At 53.0% G+C, this 26,084-nt stretch overlaps 1 protein-coding gene across 1 annotated transcript in view; it reads left to right on the top strand.

Annotated features, from left to right (window-relative positions):
- The window catches only part of LOC137309706 (synapsin-1-like), a 207,811-nt gene extending 188,874 nt beyond the window's left edge, over positions 1–18,937 (top strand). Inside the window, exons 10-13 of the mRNA XM_067977785.1 lie at positions 3,842–3,991; positions 5,022–5,124; positions 8,206–8,962; positions 14,648–18,937. Coding sequence (XP_067833886.1) covers positions 3,842–3,991; positions 5,022–5,124; positions 8,206–8,962; positions 14,648–14,783 — 1,146 coding nt within the window. The 3' untranslated portion in view covers positions 14,784–18,937. The remainder of the gene's footprint in view (positions 1–3,841; positions 3,992–5,021; positions 5,125–8,205; positions 8,963–14,647) is intronic.
- Positions 18,938–26,084: the final 7,147 nt, after the last annotated feature.

A 26,084-nucleotide genomic window follows, 5' to 3' on the forward strand; every position in this document is an offset into this window, starting at 1 on the left:
ACACCCCTCACTGTCACACTCTGATATACCCCACACCCCTCACTGTAACACTCTGATATATCCCACACCGCTCACTGTAACACTCTGATATATCCCACACCCCTCACTGTAACACTCTGATATACCCCACACCCCTCACTGTAACACTCTGATATATCCCACACCCCTCACTGTAACACTCTGATATATCCCACACCCCTCACTGTAACACTCTGATATACCCCACACCCCTCACTGTCACACTCTGATATACCCCACACCCCTCACTGTAACACTCTGATATATCCCACACCGCTCACTGTAACACTCTGATATACCCCACACCCCTCACTGTAACACTCTGATATATCCCACACCGCTCACTGTAACACTCTGATATATCCCACACCCCTCACTGTAACACTCTGATATACCCCACACCCCTCACTGTCACACTCTGATATACCCCACACCCCTCACTGTAACACTCTGATATATCCCACACCGCTCACTGTAACACTCTGATATATCCCACACCCCTCACTGTAACACTCTGATATACCCCACACCCCTCACTGTAACACTCTGATATATCCCACACCCCTCACTGTAACACTCTGATATATCCCACACCCCTCAGTGTAACACTCTGATATATCCCACACCCCTCACTGTAACACTCTGATATACTCCACACCCCTCACCGTAACACTCTTGAACAAAGCTGTATCTCAATATTGGGCTCTGTGCTTTCTCAGATGTATTTGGGTTTGTTGTTCGCGGAGATAAATTTGTCTGAAATGAAATGGTGATGAAATGGAGGGACCAACATCTCAGTGACAACGTCCAGCAAAGAATGGATGGTGGGGGATCCTGTGGATGTCCTTGGAGACTGCAGCCCATTGACCGTCTCGACGTTGTCCCCCTTCAGTGACGAAGGGAACTGCATTTCCAATCGTCCGTGAGAACATGTTTCTCTGACGATTGGTGAGAGGTGTTTATCGTGGCCTCTTTTTCTGTGTCGGGTCATTGTTCATTCATCGGGCCGACTGGCCAAGTTGTCGCAATCACCAGTTTGGTGTGAAACATGATCAGGAGCTGCGATTTATTGTCAAATCCCACAGGATTTGGGGATTTTCCATGTGCTTTGTGGGATCACAGTCTTTGATTCCCTGATGGATTGTCAGTTTGGCTCAGTCAGTCTCACTCTCCCACCCCCCGCTCTGAGTCGAGAGGTCAGGGGTTCGAGCCCCCACTCCAGAGACTCGAGCCCCGTAACCCAGGCCCCGACAGAACTGAGGGAGCGCCGCACTGTCGGAGGGGCCGTCTTTCAGGATGAGACGTTAAACCGAGGCCCCGTCTGCCCTCTCAGGTGGGCGTGAAAGATCCCACGGCCGCTATTTGGAGAAGAGCAGGAGGTGGGGGGAGTTCTCCCCGGTGTCCTGGGGCCGATATTTATCCCTGAAACAACACCCACCAAATTCATCTTGTTACTGTCTGTGGGATTTCGCTGTGCTGTATTTGCCGAAGTAGCAAGTCATGGATTTCATTGTAATTCACTTTAAGAGCTGTCTGAATGGCAAGCCAGGTCCTGTAAAGAGGCATGATTTGGAGTCAAGCTACAGATGGGGTTGAGGGATAGGAGGAGAAGGTGGGTAGGTGGGATTGAGGGATATGGGGAGTAGGTGGGATTGAGGGATATGGGGAGAAGATGGGATCGAGGGATATGGGGAGACGGTGGGATCGAGGGATATGGGGAGACGGTGGGATCGAGGGATATGGGGAGACGGTGGGATCGAGGGATATGGGCAGTAGGTGGGATTGAGGGAAATGGGGAGAAGGTGGGATTGAGGGATATGGGGAGAAGGTGGGATCGAGGGATATGGGGAGTAGGTGGGATCGAGGGACATGGGGAGACGGTGGGATCGAGGTATATGGGCAGTCGGTGGGATTGAGGCATATAGTTTAGGTGGGATTGAGGGATATGGGGAGACGGTGGGATCGAGGGATATGGGGAGTAGGTGGGATCGAGGGATATGGGGAGTAGGTGGGATCGAGGGATATGGGGAGTAGGTGGGTAGGTGGGATTGAGGGATATGGGGAGAAGGTGGGATCGAGGGATATGGGGAGTAGGTGGGATCGAGGGACATGGGGAGACGGTGGGATCGAGGGATATGGGCAGTAGGTGGGATTGAGGGATATAGTTTAGGTGGGATTGAGGGATATAGTTGAGGTGGGTAGGTGGGATTGAGGGATACGGTTGAGGTGGGTAGGTGGGATTGAGGGATACGGTTGAGGTGAGTAGGTGGGGCTGAGGGATACGGTTGAGGTGGGTAGGTGGGGCTGAGGGATACGGTTGAGGTGGGTAGGTGGGATTGAGGGATACGGTTGAGGTGGGTAGGTGGGATTGAGGGATACGGTTGAGGTGAGTAGGTGGGATTGAGGGATACGGTTGAGGTGGGTAGGTGGGGCTGAGGGATACGGTTGAGGTGGGTAGGTGGGATTGAGGGATACGGTTGAGGTGAGTAGGTGGGGCTGAGGGATACGGTTGAGGTGGGTAGGTGGGGCTGAGGGATACGGTTGAGGTGGGTAGGTGGGATTGAGGGATACGGTTGAGGTGGGTAGGTGGGATTGAGGGATATGGTTGAGGTGAGTAGGTGGGGCTGAGGGATACGGTTGAGGTGGGTAGGTGGGATTGAGGGATACGGTTGAGGTGGGTAGGTGGGATTGAGGGATACGGTTGAGGTGGGTAGGTGGGATTGAGGGATACGGTTGAGGTGGGTAGGTGGGGCTGAGGGATACGGTTGAGGTGGGTAGGTGGGATTGAGGGATATAGTTGAGGTGAGTAGGTGGGATTGAGGGATATGGTTGAGGTGGGTAGGTGGGGCTGAGGGATACGGTTGAGGTGGGTAGGTGGGATTGAGGGATACAGTTGAGGTGGGTAGGTGGGATTGAGGGATACGGTTGAGGTGGGTAGGTGGGATTGAGGGATACGGTTGAGGTGGGTAGGTGGGGCTGAGGGATACGGTTGAGGTGGGTAGGTGGGGCTGAGGGATACGGTTGAGGTGGGTAGGTGGGGCTGAGGGATACGGTTGAGGTGGGTAGGTGGGGCTGAGGGATATGGTTGAGGTGAGTAGGTGGGATTGAGGGATATGGTTGAGGTGAGTAGGTGGGATTGAGGGATACGGTTGAGGTGGGTAGGTGGGATTGAGGGATATGGTTGAGGTGGGTAGGTGGGGCTGAGGGATACGGTTGAGGTGGGTAGGTGGGGCTGAGGGATACGGTTGAGGTGGGTAGGTGGGATTGAGGGATACGGTTGAGGTGGGTTTGTCTTGATGTATCTGACCTGAACCTGGATGGCCTTTGGGGTTGTTCATTGACCTCGGGGTAGTGAACCGAAATAATCAGTCAGGAAGCCCGATTTCTGATCACTGCCCAATGACCTCTGTTGCTGGAGGGTGCGTGGCTCTCAGGTGAGGGAAGGATCAGGTTTGGCTCTGATTGCCTTCTGTGGTTGAATAGCCAACACTCAGTGGCCAGGCTCAGGAATGAGGAATAGCCAATTGGGCAGCGTAAGTTACTGAACCAGGATTGCACTGGCGGGATACGGGCTTTGGAATAACTTTGGACTGCTCAATACAATGGCCCCACGTCCATCTGCGCAGCCATCGAGGTCGAATAGCCAGTGCCTTTTCGAGTCTCCGTTGGCCTCACCCTGTCACAAAGGCAATAATCTTTGTATTTGCAAGGAGTCTTGTCCTGTCAACATCTCAATCTTTTTCTTACATTCCTCAGCCACCCGCTCCCCGCGACCCCCCTGTGAAGTTGTCCTGTTGTTTTTTCTCTCCCCCCCCCCCCCCAGGTGATGGACTGCGCGATGCCTCTGATCGGGGAGCACCAGGAGGAGGACAAGCAACTGATTGCTGAGCTGGTCGTGGCCAAAATGAGCCAACTGCTGCCCAGGACACCCGTCCCATCTCCGGTGAGGCCTACCACAGCCCAGCAGCCTCAGGTGAAGACAGGAAGTCAAAAATCACGGGATCTTACAGCACAGAAGGAGGCCGTTCGGCCCATCGGGCCTGTGCCGGCTCTTTGAAAGAGCTGTCCGATTAATCCCACACTCCCCCACCCTGCTCTTTCCCCTGCAAATTTTTCCCTTTCAAGTATTTCTCCGATTCCCCTTTTGAAAGTTATTATTGAATCTGCTCCCACCGCCCTTTCAGGCAGTGAATTCCAGATCAGAACAACTCGCTGCGTCAAAAAACATTCCTCATCTCCCCCTCTGGTTCTTTTCCCGATTCTCTTAAATCTGCGTCCTCTGGTCACCGACCCTCCTGCCCACTGGAAACAGTTTCTCTTTATTTACTCCATCAAAACCCTTCCTGATTTTGAACCCCTCGATCAAATCTCCCCTTAACCTTCTCTGCTCTGAGGAGAACAATCCCAGATTCTCCAGTCTCTCCCCATAACTGGAGTCCCCTCATCCCTGGAACCATTCTGGTAAATCTCCTCCGCACCCTCTCTAAGGCCTTCACATCCTTCCTAAAGTGCGGTGCCCAGAATTGGACACAATTCTCCAGCTGGGACCTAACCAGTGTTTTAGAAAGGTTCAGCATAACTCCCTTGCTTTTGTACTCTGTGCCTCTATTAATAAAGCCCAGGATCCCGTATGCCTTTATTTAAACAGTCCTGTCCTGCCACCTTCAAAGATTTGTGTACACACACCCCCAGGTCTCTCTGTTCCTGCACCCCCTGTTAAAATTGGACCCTTTAGTTTATATTGCCTCTCCTCGTTCATCCGACCGAAATTCATCCTTGATTATTCCGTGCAATTCCAATGGACCGAAGCATTCTGCCTTTGTGTCACCTTCTGGTGTGTTGTAAGGGTTCGAGATCCCTTGGTATCTCGGGGAGGCTCCCGTTTGATGAGTGGAGCTATTAATCGACGGAGAGGGAGGCAGTCTATTGAAATACAGTGTTGTACTCTCCCTGCCTTGACCTGATGATATGTTTGTGTGTGTTCGTTGCTTCTCTCACTGCAGATCGCCCAGCAGCTGGTCCAAGCGCCAACCGCCCAGGTATCATCCCGACAAAGCCCGGGGCTGCAACAAGGACCCATCCCCCACCAGCGACCTCCGCCGCAAGGTAACCGCGGCAACCACCGCGAGCGTCAACCCCCCCCCCCCCCCCCGCGCGTCCTATCACCGAGCACCAATAGGCCGTACCACTTCCTGCCCCCTGGCACCGCGGTGGTCAGGGATCGAACCGTTCCCCGCTCCCCCGATGGACCGAACCGTTCCCCGCTCCCCCGATGGACCGAACCGTTCCCCGCTCCCCCGATGGACCGATCCGTTCCCCGCTCCCCCGATGGACCGGTCCGTTCCCCGCTCCCCCGATGGACCGAACCGTTCCCCGCTCCCCCGATGGACCGGTCCGTTCCCCGCTCCCCCGATGGACCGGTCCGTTCCCCGCTCCCCCGATGGACCGGTCCGTTCCCCGCTCCCCCGATGGACCGGTCCGTTCCCCGCTCCCCCGATGGATCGAACCGTTCCCCACTCCCCCGATGGACCGGTCCGTTCCCCGCTCCCCCGATGGATCGAACCGTTCCCCGCTCCCCCGATGGACCGGTCCGTTCCCCGCTCCCCCGATGGACCGATCCGTTCCCCGCTCCCCCGATGGACCGGTCCGTTCCCCGCTCCCCCGATGGACCGATCCGTTCCCCGCTCCCCCGATGGACCGGTCCGTTCCCCGCTCCCCCGATGGACCGGTCCGTTCCCCGCTCCCCCGATGGACCGGTCCGTTCCCCGCTCCCCCGATGGACCGGTCCGTTCCCCGCTCCCCCGATGGATCGAACCGTTCCCCACTCCCCCGATGGACCGGTCCGTTCCCCGCTCCCCCGATGGATCGAACCGTTCCCCGCTCCCCCGATGGACCGGTCCGTTCCCCGCTCCCCCGATGGACCGGTCCGTTCCCCGCTCCCCCGATGGACCGGTCCGTTCCCCGCTCCCCCGATGGACCGGTCCGTTCCCCGCTCCCCCGATGGACCGGTCCGTTCCCCGCTCCCCCGATGGACCGGTCCGTTCCCCGCTCCCCCGATGGACCGGTCCGTTCCCCGCTCCCCCGATGGACCGGTCCGTTCCCCGCTCCCCCGATGGACCGGTCCGTTCCCCGCTCCCCCGATGGACCGATCCGTTCCCCGCTCCCCCGATGGACCGGTCCGTTCCCCGCTCCCCCGATGGACCGGTCCGTTCCCCGCTCCCCCGATGGATCGAACCGTTCCCCACTCCCCCGATGGACCGGTCCGTTCCCCGCTCCCCCGATGGATCGAACCGTTCCCCGCTCCCCCGATGGACCGGTCCGTTCCCCGCTCCCCCGATGGACCGATCCGTTCCCCGCTCCCCCGATGGACCGGTCCGTTCCCCACTCCCCCGATGGACCGATCCGTTCCCCGCTCCCCCGATGGACCGGTCCGTTCCCCGCTCCCCCGATGGACCGGTCCGTTCCCCGCTCCCCCGATGGACCGATCCGTTCCCCGCTCCCCCGATGGACCGGTCCGTTCCCCGCTCCCCCGATGGACCGGTCCGTTCCCCACTCCCCCGATGGATCGATCCGTTCCCCGCTCCCCCGATGGACCGGTCCGTTCCCCACTCCCCCGATGGATCGAACCGTTCCCCACTCCCCCGATGGACCGGTCCGTTCCCCGCTCCCCCGATGGACCGAACCGTTCCCCACTCCGCGGGGTCCCAATGGACCGAACCATTCTGCCCTCCGCGGGATCCCGGTGGACCGAACCATTCCCTGCTCCGCGGGATCCCAGTGGACCGAACCATTCCCCACTCTCTGGGATCCCAGTGGACTGAACCATTCCCCACTCCGCGGGATCCCAGTGGACCGAACCATTCCCCACTCCGCGGGATCCCAATGGACCGAACCATTCCCTGCTCCGCGGGATCCCAGTGGACCGAACCATTCCCCACTCTCTGGGATCCCAGTGGACTGAACCATTCCCCACTCCGCGGGATCCCAGTGGACCGAACCATTCCCCACTCCGCGGGATCCCAGTGGACCGAACCATTTTCCATTCCATGGGATTCCGATGGACCGAACCATTTTCCATTCCATGGGATTCCGATGGACCGAACCATTTTCCATTCCATGGGATTCCGATGGACCGAACCATTTTCCATCCCGTGGAATCCCAGGAGATTCTGCCCTACCCCAATCCCCAGTCAGCCACTCGAGCCAACCCGCTGTAATCAGGAGAATGAATGTTACGGAGATCAGATACTCCAGGGACGGGCAGAGGAGGTACACGGGGCAAATTCCTGAACCAAGAGTGGGGAGGATTATGAGACCACACCAGCACAGGCCGGAGTTCCACTCCCCTTTGTGTGAAAAAGTACTTCCTGAGCACAGAAATCACGAAACGCAAGAGGAGAGGCACAAAAAGTAACTAAAAAGACTAATGGAACATTGGCCTTTATCTCAAGAGGGCTGGAATCCAAAGGGGAGGTCGTTCTGATCCAGCTCTACAGGGCTCTGGTCAGGCCCCCTCTGGAGAGACTGCGTTCAGTCCTGGGCACCGCATCTCAGGAAGGAGATATTGGCCCTTGGAGGGGGTGCAGAGCAGATTCCCCAGAACGAGACCGGGGCTAAAAGGGTTAAATTCCGAGGACAGGTCGCACAGACTGGGCTTGTATTCCCTTGAGTGTAGAAGATTAAGGGGTGATCTAATCGAGGGGTTTAAGATGATTCAAGGATTCGATAGGGTCGATGGAGAGAAACTATTTCCTCTGGTGGGGGGAGTCCAGAACAAGGGGGCAGAACCTTAAAATTAGAGCCAGGCCGTTCAGGGGTGATGTCAGGAAGCACTTCCTCACACAAAGGGGAGGGGGAAATCTGGAACTCTCTCCCCCCCAAAAAAAGGCATCAAGGCCGGGGGTCAATTGGAAAATTCAGAACTGAGATGGATTGATTTTTGTTGGGTGAGGGGATTAAGGGTTACAGAACCAAGGCGGGTAAATGGAGTTGAGGTGCAGGTCAGCCATGATCTGATCGAATGGTGGAACAGGCTCGAGGGGCTGAATGGGCCTCCTCCTGTTCCTGTGTAACAGGCTCGAGGGGCTGAATGGCCTCCTCCTGCTCCTGAGTTCCCGATTCCGCTCTGATTCTCCGACGGCTAAACCCAAATGCTCTTCTTCTTTTTCTTCTTTCTGTTGCTCCCAGGAGGTCCCCAACAGCCTCAAGGTCACCAGCCCCAACGCCAAGGCCCTCCGTCCCACCAGAGGCCTCCTCCGCAGGGCCAGCAGATCCAAGGCCTGAGCCCGCAGTCCGGCAGCCCCGGCGGCCACCAGCAGAGGGTGCCGAGCCCCACCTCGCAGCCGCCTCCGCCGATCCAGCGCCAACTGAGCCCGCTAGGCCAGCCCGCCCAGGCACAGCAGCAGCAGCAGCAGCGCCACCCGGGGCAAGGGGTCCAGCCGCAGCCGAGACAGCCGTCGCCACAGCAACAGCGCCACGCCAGCGGACAGGGCTCCCCCCAGACGCCCCGCCCTGCCGCCGGCCAGCACTCCCCCCAGCACCAGCGCCAGCCGGGAACCGGAGCCGGGCAGCAGCAGCAGCAGCAGCCGAAACCGCCAGCCCCGGCCGCCGCCGGCCAGCCGGCTCCCCAGCACCGGCAGGCGGGCCCCGGCGGCCAGCACGGCCGGCAGGGGCCGCCGAGGCAGGGGGGCCCGCAGGCCCCCCACCAGCGCCAACCGCCAGCAACGCCGCAGCAGAGGGGGCCCGGCTCGGCGCAGCAGCAGCAGCAGCAGCAGGCCAGGCAGGGGCAGCCCACCACCCAGCAGCCCAGGCCCGTGGCCCAGGGGCAAGGGCAGGGGCCCGTCGGCCCAGGCCAACAGCAGAGCAGGCCGCCCGTCCAGCAGAAGCCCCCGGCTCTTCAGAAGACACCGCAGCAAGAACCACCGGCACATCACCCGCAAATGAAGTAAGCACCGTTTAGCCGATTGGGCCTCGGCCTGGTTGGCCAAGAGCAGCCTAGTTAGGCCAAGAGCAGCCTGGTTCGGCCTGGTTGGCCAAGAGCAGCCTGGTTCAGCCTCGTTGGCCAAGAACGGCCTGGTTCGGCCTCGTTGGCCAAGAACGGCCTGGTTCGGCCTCGTTGGCCAAGAACGGCCTGGTTCGGCCAAGAACGGCCTGGTTGGCCAAGAACGGCCTGGTTCGGCCTGGTTGGCCAAGAACAGCCTTGTTCGGCCTGGTTGACCAAGAGCGGCCTGGTTCGGCCTGGTTGACCAAGAGCGGCCTGGTTCGGCCTGGTTGACCAAGAGCGGCCTGGTTCGGCCTGGTTGACCAAGAGCGGCCTGGTTCGGCCTGGTTGACCAAGAACAGCCTGGTTCGGCCTGGTTGACCAAGAGCAGCACCTGTACTTTGCTCGATTAGGACTCTTGCCCTCCTGAGGAAACGTCGCAAAGAGGGAGGCCCCCCCCCCCCCGCCCCCCCCCCACCCCCACCGCCCTCCCTTAGACCAGGAAACAAATCATTCCCTTTGCCCAAACCTTCCTATTGGATCGGGGAGTCTGGGAAAGAGGCCATTCAGACTCCCCGCAGGCACTGGGATTAAAGCGGGAGCCCGTTCAGAGTCCTGCGCGCATCGTTAGATCTGGGATCAATCCAAAATCAAACTGGGAGCGCATTCAGACTCTTGTGTCCAATTTCCAGGAGTCCAGTACGAAACCAGGGGTGGGGGGGGGGGGGGGGAGGGGGCGAATTATGCCATTTTCCCCCCAGGGTTTCCGTGCCTCTTCTTGACCAACGAGCAGATCCATGGAGCCAAAGTGGGGAGCGAGGTGGCGCAGTGCCTGTGTTTGGCCCCTAGGTGTCAGTAATGTCCTCTTGGGATGGAACTCGATGAACCACTTCCTGTGGGTGCCCCGGTGACCCCTACTGGTGGAACGTCAGTACTGCGCCAGGTTTAATTGGGACGTCAAAGGCCATGGTGGGACAGTGGGATAGTTTCACGGCCCTCGCCTGGCGTTAACGGGGCGGGGACGGCCTCTAGATGGGGTCGGTAGCCTCACTGCCCCCCGTTACCACCGGCGGCGTGGCCGGCGCCATCTTGAAAGGGGCCTCCTGACAGGGGTCCAAAGCGCCCGCCTGCTTCAGGTGCTTTTACCACGGAGATTGGCCATCCAGTGACTCAAATTGGGTCCCCCGGTCGGCATTTTAGGTCAGAACCGGTTGGAACCAGCGCCATGCAGGCTCTGACCAGTTCCACGGCGTCTGTCCCGGCTCGAGTTTTCAGGCTCCAACCGGGCGAGCTGCGCATGAGGCCGGAGCCTCAAAATGGCGGGCGGGAGGGGGGTGGGAGCCGCCGAGAACGGGTGGCCAATCGGCGGACTCCGCCAGGAACGGGCGGCCGACCAAAAGTCAAACTTGTCGCTCGCCTGCGTCCTTTGCGTTGTGGCCCACCGTCCATTGGACGCTGACCAGCGTTGCATTGCTCTACGGATCCCGGAGTTTCCTTCCCCCAACCCGATCGAAGGGGGCCTCATAAACTACTCATAAACCGCGGAGACCCATTGAGTGAGGAACTACCGACCTACAAAGAGGGGAAGGTGGAGACGCGGAATGGGGGAGGGAGGAGAGGGGGGGTGATAGCCCATGCCAATAACATTTGGGGGGGAGGGGCCTCCCTCCCACCCCTCAGTAGGGCGCCTTTGACCCTTGGCCCCATTTCAACTGACCCTGTGACCCCATTTGTTTCAATCCATGCACTCCGAGCCCATGTGGGGCGGGCGAGTTGTCAATCTTGAATTGGCCTCCTTTCAACATCTGGGGGAGACTGGAGAGCAGGAGTGACACAGGTTGTGTAAGAGGGGGGAGGCCGAGCCAATTGATGGAGGATTCAACCTGCACCATAACATCACCTCTGGCCACACAGGGACCTCTTAGTCCCAACATGGGAAATAGCGAATGAATTGTTGGCCTCATGGGAGGTCCTATTGGAGCAAAACTACATTTACAAGAAATGAGTTGCTACATTACAAAGGTTCAAAATATCTGTACACTGACTGGTGTCTCTCAGTCCCTCTCCCTCAGGGAGATATCTGTACACTGACTGGTGTCTCCCAGTCCCCTCTCTCAGGGAAATATCTGTACACTGACTGGTGTCTCTCAGTCCCCTCTCTCTCAGGGAGATATCTGTACACTGACTGGTGTCTCTCAGTCCCCTCTCTCTCAGGGAGATATCTGTACACTGACTGGTGTCTCTCAGTCCCCTCTCTCTCAGGGAGATAACTGTACACTGACTGGTGTCTCTCAGTCCCCTCTCTCTCAGGGAGATATCTGTACACTGACTGGTGTCTCTCAGTCCCCTCTCTCTCAGGGAGATATCTGTACACTGACTGTTGTCTCTCAGTCCCTCTCTCTTAGGGAGATATCTGTACACTGACTGGTGTCTCTCAGTCCCTCTCCCTCAGGGAGATATCTGTACACTGACTGGTGTCTCTCAGTCCCCTCTCTCTCAGGGAGATATCTGTACACTGACTGGTGTCTCTCAGTCCCTCTCTCTCAGGGAGATATCTGTACACTGACTGGTGTCTCTCAGTCCCTCTCTCTCAGGGAGATATCTGTACACTGACTGGTGTCACTCAGTCCCTCTCCCTCAGGGAGATATCTGTACACTGACTGGTGTCTCTCAGTCCCCTCTCCCTCAGGGAGATATCAGTACACTGACTGGTGTCTCTCAGTCCCTCTCTCTCAGGGAGATATCTGCACACTGACTGGTGTCTCTCAGTCCCTCTCCCTCAGGGAGATATCTGCACACTGACTGGTGTCTCTCAGTCCCTCTCTCTCAGGGAGATATCTGTACACTGATTGGTGACTCTCAGTCCCTCTCCCTCGGGGAGATATCTGTACACTGACTGGTGTCTCTCAGTCCCCTCTCTCTCAGGGAGATATCTGTACACTGACTGGTGTCTCTCAGTTCTCTGCCAGTCCTACAACCTCATGGTAAGTGTTTCATGTTTTGTGCGATGAAATGGAGAGAGGATGAAACCAGGGTGGGGGTGAAACTCTTCAGCTCCACCTTTTCAGCGACTGAAATTATGGTGAGTGGGATTTTCACTCCTCCCCCTCCCGTAGAATTGTGCAGCGTTTTAAAAAGTTGTTGACTTAGCCTACACTGGGGGACACATGATGTGTTGTGACAATATACAGAGTCTGCGTCATAGGTGCTGGGGGGAGCCAGGAGCACAAGGGCATTGTCGTTGGATTCTGGGATCTGAGGCACAATCCAATGAAGAATTAGCCAGATCTTCCTCAACCCCATCCCATTCCCCAGTTCCCAACTTCCCAGTGTTCACAAACAGCGGGTCCTCACCCACTCCAGTCCATCGGCCATGATCGGTCAGATCAGATGGCCTTCGGACTTGGGACGTGTGTCCCCCCCGACCCACCCCTGGGACCTGCGTCCCCCGATCTAACGCAGACTGATGATGGGGTGAGGGAAGTGGCATCTGGACCGCTGTCCTTCCGAGCTTTAACACAAGGATGGGGCAAGTCAGCACTACGTTGTCAACCTGACTCTTAAGACTCCATGCCTGACCTGTGTCTACCTGACCCGGGAGGGCTTCGTGGGGCAGCAGACGGGTTTTGGCCACCTTGACGTCCTTCTCTTTGCCCACCTCCACCACCCACACCCCCTCCCGCACCGCACCTCCCAACGCCTACGAGCGAAACTCTGTACCTTGTTGTAAAGCATTATGGAATCTGTTTCTTACCACACATGATATCTCAGCGGAGTTTCGAATTTTGCGTTTCGGGGGCTTCACGGTGACAGGTCCCTCACGGGCTCTTCTGGAAGGCTACAGGCTCTCGTTGCCGTGGATACTTGCCATGTGACAGGACTTTCCTCGGGAGCCCCTCCCCACCCCATGGACTGAGTTCCTGATCTCTGACCGAGAACCTGGGGGCGCAAGGCCAGGACATTGTAGTTTGATTGCGAGATCCAATACGCAGTCCGTTGAAGAAAGCTCTCATCCCATTCCCTATTTCCCAACTTCCCGAGAGTTCTCAAACAACTTAAAGAGGGTCTGCACCGATTCCGATTGCGGTCAGTTCGATCAAAAGTCCTTCGACTCTCTGGTCCCTGATCTGACCCAGACTGACGATGGGGTGAGGGCCCCCAGGTAGAATTAGCATCTGAATGACCCTCCGCTCTTCTGAGGCCGAATCTATCGTCACTTCGCAGCGGGCAGTGGCAGAGAAGACAAATCAGGAACAGGAGGAGGCCATTCAGCCCCTCGAGCCTGTTCCGCCACTGAGTTAGATCATGGCTGATCTGTATCTAAATTGGACAAACACAAAATGGGATTTGGAAAACTCCTGCCAGTACCGTGGCTGACCTATGAACTTTAGGGTCAAAGTTCGCATCTAATTGCCACAAAAGCTGTGTCTGAAGTGAAGGTTGATTTGGGGCCAATCACATTCGTTGTACTTGGCCGAGCATTCCGATTGGTACAGTGGTCTCTGGCCCTCTAGATTCTGCTCCTCTCACTGGTTGACTAATGGTGAAATGAACACAAGTGGACATGAATCAACCACCACAGGAGCGGGGTTCGTCCCCAACTCAACCCAGGGTAGGCCACACCCCGACTATGTCTCTGGTAGGGTCGATTCGATTGAGACAGCTCTGGTGCATGGGTTCGACTCGAGGCCGGAGATAAGGCACGACGTCAGACTCCTCTCTCTCTCTCTCTCTCTCATGGGTCACATCAGATCAACGGGTCATAGATTGCGAGCACCCCTGCAATCCATCGGGCTGCTCCCAATAATAGCCCCCAATCGCCTCCTCCCTCAATCCCATTGTCCCTTCAACATTCTCACGCTGTTCCCCCCTGGGCAGTCCGCTGCACACCTTCACCACCCTGAGTGTAAAACAGCTCACTCTAAAACAGTCTGTGCAAACTTCCTTCTCCTACACCCGCGATCCCTGGTTCACCACCTCAGGACGTCCCAAAGCGTTTTACAGCCAATGAGGTACTTTTTTTGAAGTGTAATCACTGTTGTGATGTAGGAAACATGGCAGCCAATCTGCGCACAGCAAGATCCCACAAACAGCAGTGTGATAACGTCCAGATCATCTGTTTTTTTTCAGTGATGTTGGTCGAGGGATAAATATCGGCCCCAGGAAACCGGGGAGAACTCTCCCCTGTTCGTCCTCCAATAGCGATCTTTGACATCCCACCCGAGACATCCCACTGGGTTTAACGTCTCATCCTGAAAGACGGCCCCTCCGACAGTGCGGCGCTCCCTCAGTGCCGGCACCGGGGGTGGGGGAGTGTCGGGGCCTGGAGTCTCTGGAGTGAGGGGGGGCTCGGACCCCCGGCCGTCTGACTCCGAGGGGAGAGAGTGAGACCCCACTGAGTCACAACTGCGAGAGAGGAAGGGAGAGAGAGAGAGAGACGCCATTTCTGTCACATTGATACCCCGCGACGGCACAAGGTTGGCCAAATCGGATCTCCCTCCCTCCCCATACCGACTGGACAAGGACAGTGCCCCTTTAAGACTTCATTTTTAATTTCACACCGGACTGAAGCTCGTGTGTGGTACGAAACAAAGACACCTTGGAGTTGCCTCATGTGTTTAACAGTAATTCTTTCACATTATTCTCCAGCAAATCACAGTCTCTGACAAATGCATTCAACATTCCAGAAACATTGCTGCCTCGTTCAAGCCTTAGTCACGACGAGGTGAAGGCTGAAACTATCCGCAACTTGAGGAAATCCTTCGCGAGCCTTTTCTCTGACTGAGAGCTCCTCTCCTTCACTCCGTCCCTCCCTCTCTCTCGCTCACTCCATCCCGCTCTCTCCTTTCCCCTTCCTCCCTCTTTCTCACTCCCGTCTATCTCTGCATCCCACCCCCTCTCTCTCTCTCTCTCTTCCCCTCCCTCCCTCTCTCTCCCCCCCTCAATCCCATCCAACTTTCAGATCGCTAAGCAACAGCGGCGACTGTCGCTAAGAAAACAATCCGTTGTACAAAATGTCTCACCATCCTGTGGAGCAAACAGAGACTGTTCTCAGCAATAGTGTGCAAGAGAGAGAACCACAGCAGCATGTATCATTGTTTTATGCCACTTTATTATATATATATATATATATATATAAAATAATCTCCTTGGATTACGGTGACCCCTGTATATGGAAAACCCACTCCCCCACGAGGCCCGATTGCAGACAGTCGCGGTACATTAAATGCTTGGTCCTCCTATAGCTGCCTGTTAATAAGATTCAGAGTGAGGTGCGATCCATAAAGAGGGTTGCCAACCCTCCAGGAATGCCCTGGAGTCTCCAGGAATTCTCCAGGAGAATTGCCGCGAACAAAACCAGGGAGACAAATTATCGGGGCGTATGTTTCCTTCACTTTCGTTTCTTCGTTATAAAAGTATTGGAGATGGGGAGGGAGAGGCTGTTTGACAGGGCGGGCGGTTGGAGGTAAGAGGTCACGTAAGAGAACACGTCCAACCGGAATTGGCAACTCTACCCATTAGGGAGCTAGGAGCTCAGCTGATGGGCCGACCCGCCCCGCTCCCTCTCTAGACTGGCCATCCTACGTGAAATGAGTTGGGCCGGTCTTGGCCCGGTTTCCAAGTGTCCCCTCTCGGTGCCATGTTTGCCCCCCTGCCCCCCGCCCCAGCCCACCAAGGTTAGGTCCCCCTCTGTCCGATGGGTTTGGGCGACCAGCTGCCAGCAGGGCACGGGTTCAAAGCACAGAACTGCCCAGGACTTCGCCCCGACTGAGGCTTTCTATGTTAATTCTCGGAATCAGGGAATTATACTGCACAGAAGGAGGCCATTCTTTGAAAGAGCCATTAGTTCTATGAAAGAGCCAAATTACTTCCATTCCCCCCCGCCTCTCTATCCCCGTGACCCTGCACATTTTTTCCCCTTCAGGTATTTATCCAATTCCCTTTTGAAAGTTATTATTGAATCTGCTTCCTCCGCCCTTTCAGGCAGTGAATTCCAGATCAGAACAACTCGCTGCGTAAAAAAAATGTTTCCCCATCTCCCCCTCTGGTTCTTTTGCCAATCACCTTAAATCTGTGTCCTCTGGTTACCGACCCTCCCTGCCACTGGAAACAGTTTCTCCCTATCTACTCTATCAAAACCCTTCATGATTTTGAACACCTCTATTGAATCTCCCCTTAACCTTCTCTGCTCTGAGGAGAACAACCCCAACTTCTGGTACTGGTCTCCAAGCGACCAGAATCGTTTTATTGCCCATCCCTGAATTGACCTGACTTGAGTTTGCTGCCAAGGCCATCTCAGAGGGCAGTTAACAGTCAGCCGGGTTGGGTGTGGGACTGGAGTGACGTATATAGGCCCAGACCGGGTAAGGACGGCTGGTTTCCTCCCCTAAATTGGCGAACCAGGGTGTTAAAAGTTGGCGACTGTGGGAGATAGGAAATTGCCACTATGGGGAAAATAGGAGATGTTCTTCAGAGGTTTGGACTATCCCAATTCCCTGGCACCAACATGCACCCCCCACCCCCCCCCCCCCCCCCACCCCACCATCTTGATGAGCACAAAAATTCAGCAAAAATGAGTACCCGAACTGTACCCTGGCTGACATTATAACGGCCCTGGACCTTGCCCTTCTCTAGACGTTCTTCCAGACTTACCTGTTTGTAGGCCTGTCTATTCCTGATCATCTGAGGCCTGAGTGTGGGTCAGAGAACATCAGGGCCTGGAGACCAGTACCTGTAGTAATATAGGCTCCAATTGCCTGGAGACCAGTACCTGTAGTAATAGAGGCCCTGGTTTCCTGGAGACCAGTACTTGTAGTAATAGAGGCGTTGGTTGCCTGGAGACCAGCACCTGTAGTAATAGAGGCTCCAATTGCCTGGAGACCAGTACCTGTGGTAATAGAGGCCCTGGTTGCCTGGAGACCAGTACCTGTAGTAATATAGGCTCCAATTGCCTGGAGACCAGTACCTGTAGTAATAGAGGCGCCAATTGCCTGGAGACCAGTACCTGTGGTAATAGAGGCCCTGGTTGCCTGGAGACCAGTACCTGTAGTAATAGAGGCTCCAATTGCCTGGAGACCAGTACCTGTAGTAATAGAGGCCCTGGTTGCCTGGAGACCAGTACCTGTAGTAATAGAGGCTCCAATTGCCTGGAGACCAGTACCTGTAGTAATAGAGGCTCCAATTGCCTGGAGACCAGTACCTGTAGTAATACAGGACCTGGTTGCCTGGAGACCAGTACCTGTAGCAACAGAAATGCAGGAGGACCTGACGTTATCAATTGGATCTCTTGGAAAACTTGCTGGATAAGGAAGACAATGACACAAAGCATGACATAGGCCTCATCCAGACCCAAACGTTGAGTGGCCTGATTTGCCAACATTGCTGACAGTGGCACCGGAGCCTAAGAGAGATTCTTTTTTCCCACCCCTCTCTAATTTGGTCAATTGTGAAATGTAAATACACTGTGTAACGTATCATCCGTTCGTTTTGTATTGTAGTCGGTCAGTGTAATTGAACAGAATACCACTGTGATTGTAATGATGTTTTTGGTCCGTGTCCCAGAAGCTGGCCAGAAGTAAATGGGGTCCAGAATCCTGGCTCAGTTAAACACCCACTGCCAGATCGGAGAGGAGACTGGTTCTCCTAGGAGATAGGAACACAGGAACAGGAGGAGGCTATTCAGCCCCTCAAGCCTGTTCCGCCATTCAATCAGATCGCGGCTGATCTGCCTCTCAACTCCATTTACCCTCCTTGGTTCCGTGACCCTTAATACCCTCACCCAACAAAAACCTATTGAGCTCAGTTTTGAAATTTTCAGTTGGCCCCCAGCCTCGACAGCTTTTTGGGGGAAGAGAGTTCCTGATTTCCACTCCCCTTTTGTGTGACCAAAGGAACAGGAGGATAATGCCAGATAGAGAGGACAAATGCTTTACATCCCCTTTACCATCTTCTGGGACACCGCTCCTCATAGTTTCACTTTAGTACCGTGTGTATCTATACTGAGGCTCTGGGCTTCTTGTGTACTCTTGTTGTAATTCTATGCACACTGCCTTATATAGTAGTTAAGTGTCCCTTTGAACCCTTGTGGTAAGTGCTCCTTTATGTAGTCTCTGCCTATATTCCTCCCAAAACTGGCACTGTTATTGGGGTTGGAATGGACGTCAAACAGGGACCATCCATTTTGCAGGGAACCTCGGTAAAGGTGAATGGTTTAGCCCCTCTCTTTTAGATTGATCCCAATCCCACCGACCCACCTTCTCCCCATATCCCTCAAACCCACCTTCTCCCCATATCCCTCAACCCCACCTACTCCCCATATCCCTCAAACCCACCTTCTCCCCATATCCCTCATCCCCACCTTCTCCCTCAATCCCACCTTCTCCCCATATCCCTCATCCCCACCTACCCACCTTCTCCCTCAATCCCACCTACCCACCTTCTCCCCATATCCCTCAAACCCACCTTCTCCCCATATCCCTCAACCCCACCTACCCACCTTCTCCCCATATCCCTCAACCCCACCTACCCACCTTCTCCCCATATCCCTCAACCCCACCTACCCACCTTCTCCCTCAATCCCACCTACTCACCTTCTCCCCGTATCCCTCAACCCCACCTACCCACCTTCTCCCTCAATCCCACCTACTCACCTTCTCCCCATATCCCTCAAACCCTCTCCAGGTACACACCCAATTGTCTCTTGACCCCCATTTCCACGTCCATGTCCCTTCCCTGGTAACTTGTTAGATAACTCAATGGCCCATTGGATGAGAGAGGACGGTCATTCCAGTCAAACCCCTCGATTGTAAATATTATTCTAGAAAGTGTAAGTTTACTTGTGAACTGTATGCAATTCCGTAAAGCTGTCCTTCCTTGCAATGATTGTATTGTGGAAGCCCACAGACCTACCCCTGTACATTAAATGGTGATCGACATTCACTCTGGCCCATCGTATCTCTCTACCGGGCAACCCATTGCCATGACAATAAAAAGTAACCATGCCAATGGTGACCATTGAGCAGCCAAACGGATGGGCCTTGATCACAGCCAGCCCCAGCTCAAATTGGACACCCCGTCGGAGAATAAATACTTTGTCTGATTTGTTTGGTGGGAATATGTTACGAACGTACGAAACTGACGGGCAGGAAAAGACCAGCTGATCAACGAAGCCTGGCCCACACACCATGATGGCCGCAGTATCGTGACCAAACACATCTTCCCTCTTGCCGACCCCACCTCCCACCCTTTACACTGCAGCCGTGTAATCTCCTGGGAGAGGCAAACAAAAAAGCAGAGGAAAGACCCCAGGGACGAGGGGAAAAAAAAATAGGCTGGAAAATTCTTCTCCGACCCCCTCAGGCGATCGAAACCAGTCCAGGAGGTCACAGGGGCCAATTATTATCTATAAAGTCATTTAACTTCTATTCACGCTTAATAAATGGAAATTGTCCTCATTCCTCCACAACAGAATAACCAATAGGCAAGCACAGAGAGGGAGCAAAATGTGCTTCATGAACAAACCGACTCATTTCCTTGCACTGGAGGCTGACCGACTCGCCAAACCTTCAGGATGCGTTGTTAACATCTCCCACTAAACAGTGATGTGTGGATTGTAAGTGTGTCAGTGGAGTTCTTGACTCCTGTGATTCTCTACTTCGCTCCTATTTTAGAGATTCCAGCCTGGAACTCACTCCCGGGTATCTGTTATTCTATATATAAACCCCCCCGAACCCCTCGATTAGATTCCAGTCTGTAACTCACTCCCGGGTATCTGTTATTCTACATATAAACCCCCCCGAACCCCTCGATTAGATTCCAGTCTGTAACTCACTCCCGGGTATCTGTTATTCTATATATAAACCCCCCCGAACCCCTCGATTAGATTCCAGTCTGTAACTCACTCCCGGGTATCTGTTATTCTACATATAAACCCCCCGAACCCCTCGATTAGATTCCAGTCTGTAACTCACTCCCGGGTATCTGTTATTCTATATATAAACCCCCCCGAACCCCTCGATTAGATTCCAGTCTGTAACTCACTCCCGGGTATCTGTTATTCTACATATAAACCCCCCGAACCCCTCGATTAGATTCCAGTCTGTAACTCACTCCCGGGTATCTGTTATTCTATATATAAACCCCCCCGAACCCCTCGATTAGATTCCAGTCTGTAACTCACTCCCGGGTATCTGTTATTCTACATATAAACCCCCCCGAACCCCTCGATTAGATTCCAGCCTGTAACTCACTCCCGGGTATCTGTTATTCTATATACAAAAACCCCCGAACCCCTCGATTAGATTCCAGTCTGTAACTCACTCCAGGGCATCTGTTAATCTATATATAGACCCCCCGAACCCCTCGATTAGATTCCAGTCAGTAACTCACTCCCGGGTATCTGTTATTCTATATATAAACCCCCCTGAACCCCTCAATTAGATTCCAGTCTGTAACTCACTCCCGGGTATCTGTTATTCTATATATAAACCCCCCTGAACCCCTCAATTAGATTCCAGCCTGTAACTCACTCCCGGGTATCTGTTATTCTATATATAAACCCCCGAACCCCTCGATTAGATTCCAGTCTGTAACTCACTACCGGGTATCTGTTATTCTAGATATAAACCCCCCCGAACCCCTCGATTAGATTCCAGCCTGTAACTCACTCCCGGGTATCTGTTATTCTAGATATAAACCCCCCCGAACCCCTCGATTAGATTCCAGTCTGTAACTCACTCCCGGGTATCTGTTATTCTATAAATAAACCCCCCGAACCCCTCGATTAGATTCCAGTCTGTAACTCACTCCCGGGTATCTGTTATTCTATATATAAACCCCCCCGAACCCCTCGATTAGATTCCAGTCTGTATCTCACTCCCGGGTATCTGTTATTCTATATATAAACCCAACGAACCCCTCGATTAGATTCCAGCCTGCAACTCACTCCCGGGTATCTGTTATTCTATAAATAAACCCCCCGAACCCCTCGATTAGATTGCAGTCTGTAACTCACTCCCGGGTATCTGTTATTCTGTAAAAAACTCCCCGAACCCCTCGATTAGATTCCAGTCTGTAACTCACTCCCGGGTATCTGTTATTCTATATATAAACCCCCCGAAACCCTCGATTAGATTCCAGTCTGTAACTCACTCCCGGGTATCTGTTATTCTATAAATAAACCCCCTGAACCCCTCGATTAGATTCCAGTCTGTAACTCACTCCCGGGTATCTGTTATTCTATATATAAACCCCCCCGAACGCCTCGATTAGATTCCAGTCTGTAACTCACTCCCGGGTATCTGTTATTCTGTATATAAACTCCCCGAACCCCTCGATTAGATTCTAGTCTGTAACTCACTCCCGGGTATCTGTTATTCTATATATAAACCCCCCCGAACCCCTCGATTAGATTCCAGTCTGTAACTCACTCCCGGGTATCTGTTATTCTATATACAAAAACCCCCGAACCCCTCGATTAGATTCCAGTCTGTAACTCACTCCAGGGCATCTGTTAATCTATATATAGACCCCCCGAACCCCTCGATTAGATTCCAGTCAGTAACTCACTTCCGGGTATCTGTTATTCTATATATAAACCCCCCTGAAACCCTCAATTAGATTCCAGTCTGTAACTCACTCCCGGGTATCTGTTATTCTATATATAAACCCCCCTGAACCCCTCAATTAGATTCCAGCCTGTAACTCACTCCCGGGTATCTGTTATTCTATATATAAACCCCCGAACCCCTCGATTAGATTCCAGTCTGTAACTCACTCCCGGGTATCTGTTATTCTATATATAAACCCCCCTGAACCCCTCAATTAGATTCCAGCCTGTAACTCACTCCCGGGTATCTGTTATTCTATATATAAACCCCCGAACACCTCGATAAGATTCCAGCCCGTAACTCACTCCCGGGTATCTGTTATTCTATATATAAACCCCCCCGAACCCCTCGATTTGATTCCAGTCTGTAACTCACTCCTGGGTATCTGTTATTCGATATATAAACCCCCCGAACCCCTCGATTAGATTCCAGTCTGTAACTCACTCCCGGGTATCTGTTGTTCTAGATAAAACCCCCCCCGAACCCCTCGATTGGATTCCAGCCTGTAACTCACTCCCGGGTATCTGTTACTCTATATATAAACCCCCCCCGAACCCCTCGATTAGTTTCCAGTCTGTAACTCACTCCCGGGTATCTGTTATTCTATATATAAACCCCCCGAACCCCTCGATTAGATTCCAGCCTGTAACTCACTCCCGGGTATCTGTTATTCTAGATATAAACCCCCCCGAACCCCTCGATTAGATTCCAGCCTGTAACTCACTCCCGGGTATCTGTTATTCTAGATATAAACCCCCCCGAACCCCTCGATTAGATTCCAGTCTGTAACTCACTCCCGGGTATCTGTTATTCTATAAATAAACCCCCCGAACCCCTCGATTAGATTCCAGTCTGTAACTCACTCCCGGGTATCTGTTATTCTATATATAAACCCCCCCGAACCCCTCGATTAGATTCCAGTCTGTAACTCACTCCCGGGTATCTGTTATTCTATATATAAACCCACCGAACCCCTCGATTAGATTCCAGCCTGCAACTCACTCCCGGGTATCTGTTATTCTATAAATAAACCCCCCGAACCCCTTGATTAGATTGCAGTCTGTAACTCACTCCCGGGTATCTGTTATTCTGTAAAAAACTCCCCGAACCCCTCGATTAGATTCCAGTCTGTAACTCACTCCCGGGTATCTGTTATTCTATATATAAACCCCCCGAACCCCTCGATTAGATTCCAGTCTGTAACTCACTCCCGGGTATCTGTTATTCTATAAATAAACCCCCTGAACCCCTCGATTAGATTCCAGTCTGTAACTCACTCCCGGGTATCTGTTATTCTATATATAAACCCCCCCGAACCCCTCGATTAGATTCCAGTCTGTAACTCACTCCCGGGTATCTGTTATTCTGTATATAAACTCCCCGAACCCCTCGATTAGATTCCAGTCTGTAACTCACTCCCGGGTATCTGTTATTCTATAAATAAACCCCCCGAACCCCTCGATTAGATTCCAGCCTGTAACTCACTCCCGGGTATCTGTTATTATATATATAAACCCTCCCGAACCCCTCGATTAGATTCAAGTCTGTAACTCACTCCCGGGTATCTGTTATTCTATATATAAACCCTCCCGAACCCCTCAATTAGATTCCAGTCTGTAACTCACTCCCGGGTATCTGTTATTCTATATATAAACCCCCCGAACCCCTCGATTAGATTCCAGTCTGTAACTCACTCCCGGGTATCTGTTATTCTATAAATAAACCCCCCGAACCCCTCGATTAGATTCCAGCCTGTAACTCACTCCCGGGTATCTGTTATTCTATATATAAACCCTCCCGAACCCCTCGATTAGATTCCAGCCTGTAACTCACTCCCGGGTATCTGTTATTCTATATATAAACCCTCCCGAACCCCTCAATTAGATTCCAGCCTGTAACTCACTCCCGGGTATCTGTTATTCTATATATAAACCCCCCTGAACCCCTCAATTAGATTCCAGCCTGTAACTCACTCCCGGGTATCTGTTATTCTATATATAAACCCCCGAACCCCTCGATTAGATTCCAGCCTGTAACTCACTCCCGGGTATCTGTTATTCTATATATAAACCCTCCCGAACCCCTCAATTAGATTCCAGCCTGTAACTCACTCCCGGGTATCTGTTATTCTATATATAAACCCCCCTGAACCCCTCAATTAGATTCCAGCCTGTAACTCACTCCCGGGTATCTGTTATTCTATATATAAACCCCCGAACCCCTCGATTAGATTCCAGTCTGTAACTCACTACCGGGTATCTGTTATTCTATATATAAACCCCCCTGAAGCCCTGAATTAGATTCCAGCCTGTAACTCACTCCCGGGTATCTGTTATTCTATATATAAACCCCCGAACACCTCGATAAGATTCCAGCCCGTAACTCACTCCCGGGTATCTGTTATTCTATATATAAACCCCCCCGAACCCCTCGATTAGATTCCAGTCTGTAACTCACTCCTGGGTATCTGTTATTCGATATATAAACCCCCTGAACCCCTCGATTAGATTCCAGTCTGTAACTCACTCCCGGGTATCTGTTGTTCTAGATATAAACCCCCCCGAACCCCTCGATTAGATTCCAGCCTGTAACTCACTCCCGGGTATCTGTTACTCTATATTTCAACCCCCCCCGAACCCCTCGATTAGATTCCAGTCTGTAACTCACACCCGAGTATCTGTTATTCTATATATAAACCCCCCGAACCCCTCGATTAGATTCCAGCCTGTAACTCACTCCCGGGTATCTGTTATTCTATATATAAACCCCCCCGAACCCCTCGATTAGATTCCAGCCTGTAACTCACTCCCGGGTATCTGTTATTCTAGATATAAACCCCCCCGAACCCCTCGATTAGATTCCAGTCTGTAACTCACTCCCGGGTATCTGTTATTCTATAAATAAACCCCCCGAACCCCTCGATTAGATTCCAGTCTGTAACTCACTCCCGGGTATCTGTTATTCTATATATAAACCCCCCCGAACCCCTCGATTAGATTCCAGTCTGTAACTCACTCCCGGGTATCTGTTATTCTATATATAAACCCACCGAACCCCTCGATTAGATTCCAGCCTGCAACTCACTCCCGGGTATCTGTTATTCTATAAATAAACCCCCCGAACCCCTCGATTAGATTGCAGTCTGTAACTCACTCCCGGGTATCTGTTATTCTGTAAAAAACTCCCCGAACCCCTCGATTAGATTCCAGTCTGTAACTCACTCCCGGGTATCTGTTATTCTATATATAAACCCCCCGAACCCCTCGATTAGATTCCAGTCTGTAACTCACTCCCGGGTATCTGTTATTCTATATATAAACCCCCCCGAACCCCTCGATTAGATTCCAGTCTGTAACTCACTCCCGGGTATCTGTTATTCTGTATATGAACTCCCCGAACCCCTCGATTAGATTCCAGTCTGTAACTCACTCCCGGGTATCTGTTATTCTATAAATAAACCCCCCGAACCCCTCGATTAGATTCCAGCCTGTAACTCACTCCCGGGTATCTGTTATTCTATATATAAACCCTCCCGAACCCCTCGATTAGATTCCAGTCTGTAACTCACTCCCGGGTATCTGTTATTCTATATATAAACCCCCCCGAACCCCTCGATTAGATTCCAGTCTGTAACTCACTCCCGGGTATCTGTTATTCTATATATAAACCCCCCGAACCCCTCGATTAGATTCCAGTCTGTAACTCACTCCCGGGTATCTGTTATTCTATAAATAAACCCCCCGAACCCCTCGATTAGATTCCAGCCTGTAACTCACTCCCGGGTATCTGTTATTCTATATATAAACCCTCCCGAACCCCTCGATTAGATTCCAGTCTGTAACTCACTCCCGGGTATCTGTTATTCTGTATATAATCCCCCCGAACCCCTCGATTAGATTCCAGCCTGTAACTCACTCCCGGGTATCTGTTATTCTGTATATAATCCCCCCGAACCCCTCGATTAGATTCCAGTCTGTAACTCACTCCCGGGTATCTGTTATTCTATATATAAACCCCCCGAACCCCTCGATTAGATTCCAGTCTGTAACTCACTCCCGGGTATCTGTGATTCTATATATAAACCCCCCGAACCCCTCGATTAGATTCCAGACTGTAACGCACTCCCGGGTATCTGTTATTCTATATATAAACCCCACCGAACCCCTCGATTAGATTCCAGCCTGTAACTCACTCCCGGGTATCTGTTATTTTATATATAAACCCCCCCGAACCCCTCGATTAGATTTCAGCCTGTCACTCACTCCTGGGTATCTGTTATTCGATATATAAACCCCCCGAACCCCTCGATTAGATTCCAGCCTGTAACTCACTCCCGGGTATCTGTTATTCTATATATCACCCCCCCCCGAACCCCTCGATTAGATTCCAGCCTGTAACTCACTCCCGGGTATCTGTTATTCTATATATAAACCCCCTGAACACCTCGATTAGATTCCAGCCTGTAACTCACTCCCGGG

Source organism: Heptranchias perlo, unplaced genomic scaffold, assembly GCF_035084215.1.
Source record: "Heptranchias perlo isolate sHepPer1 unplaced genomic scaffold, sHepPer1.hap1 HAP1_SCAFFOLD_178, whole genome shotgun sequence".
NCBI classification, from domain to species: domain Eukaryota; kingdom Metazoa; phylum Chordata; class Chondrichthyes; order Hexanchiformes; family Hexanchidae; genus Heptranchias; species Heptranchias perlo.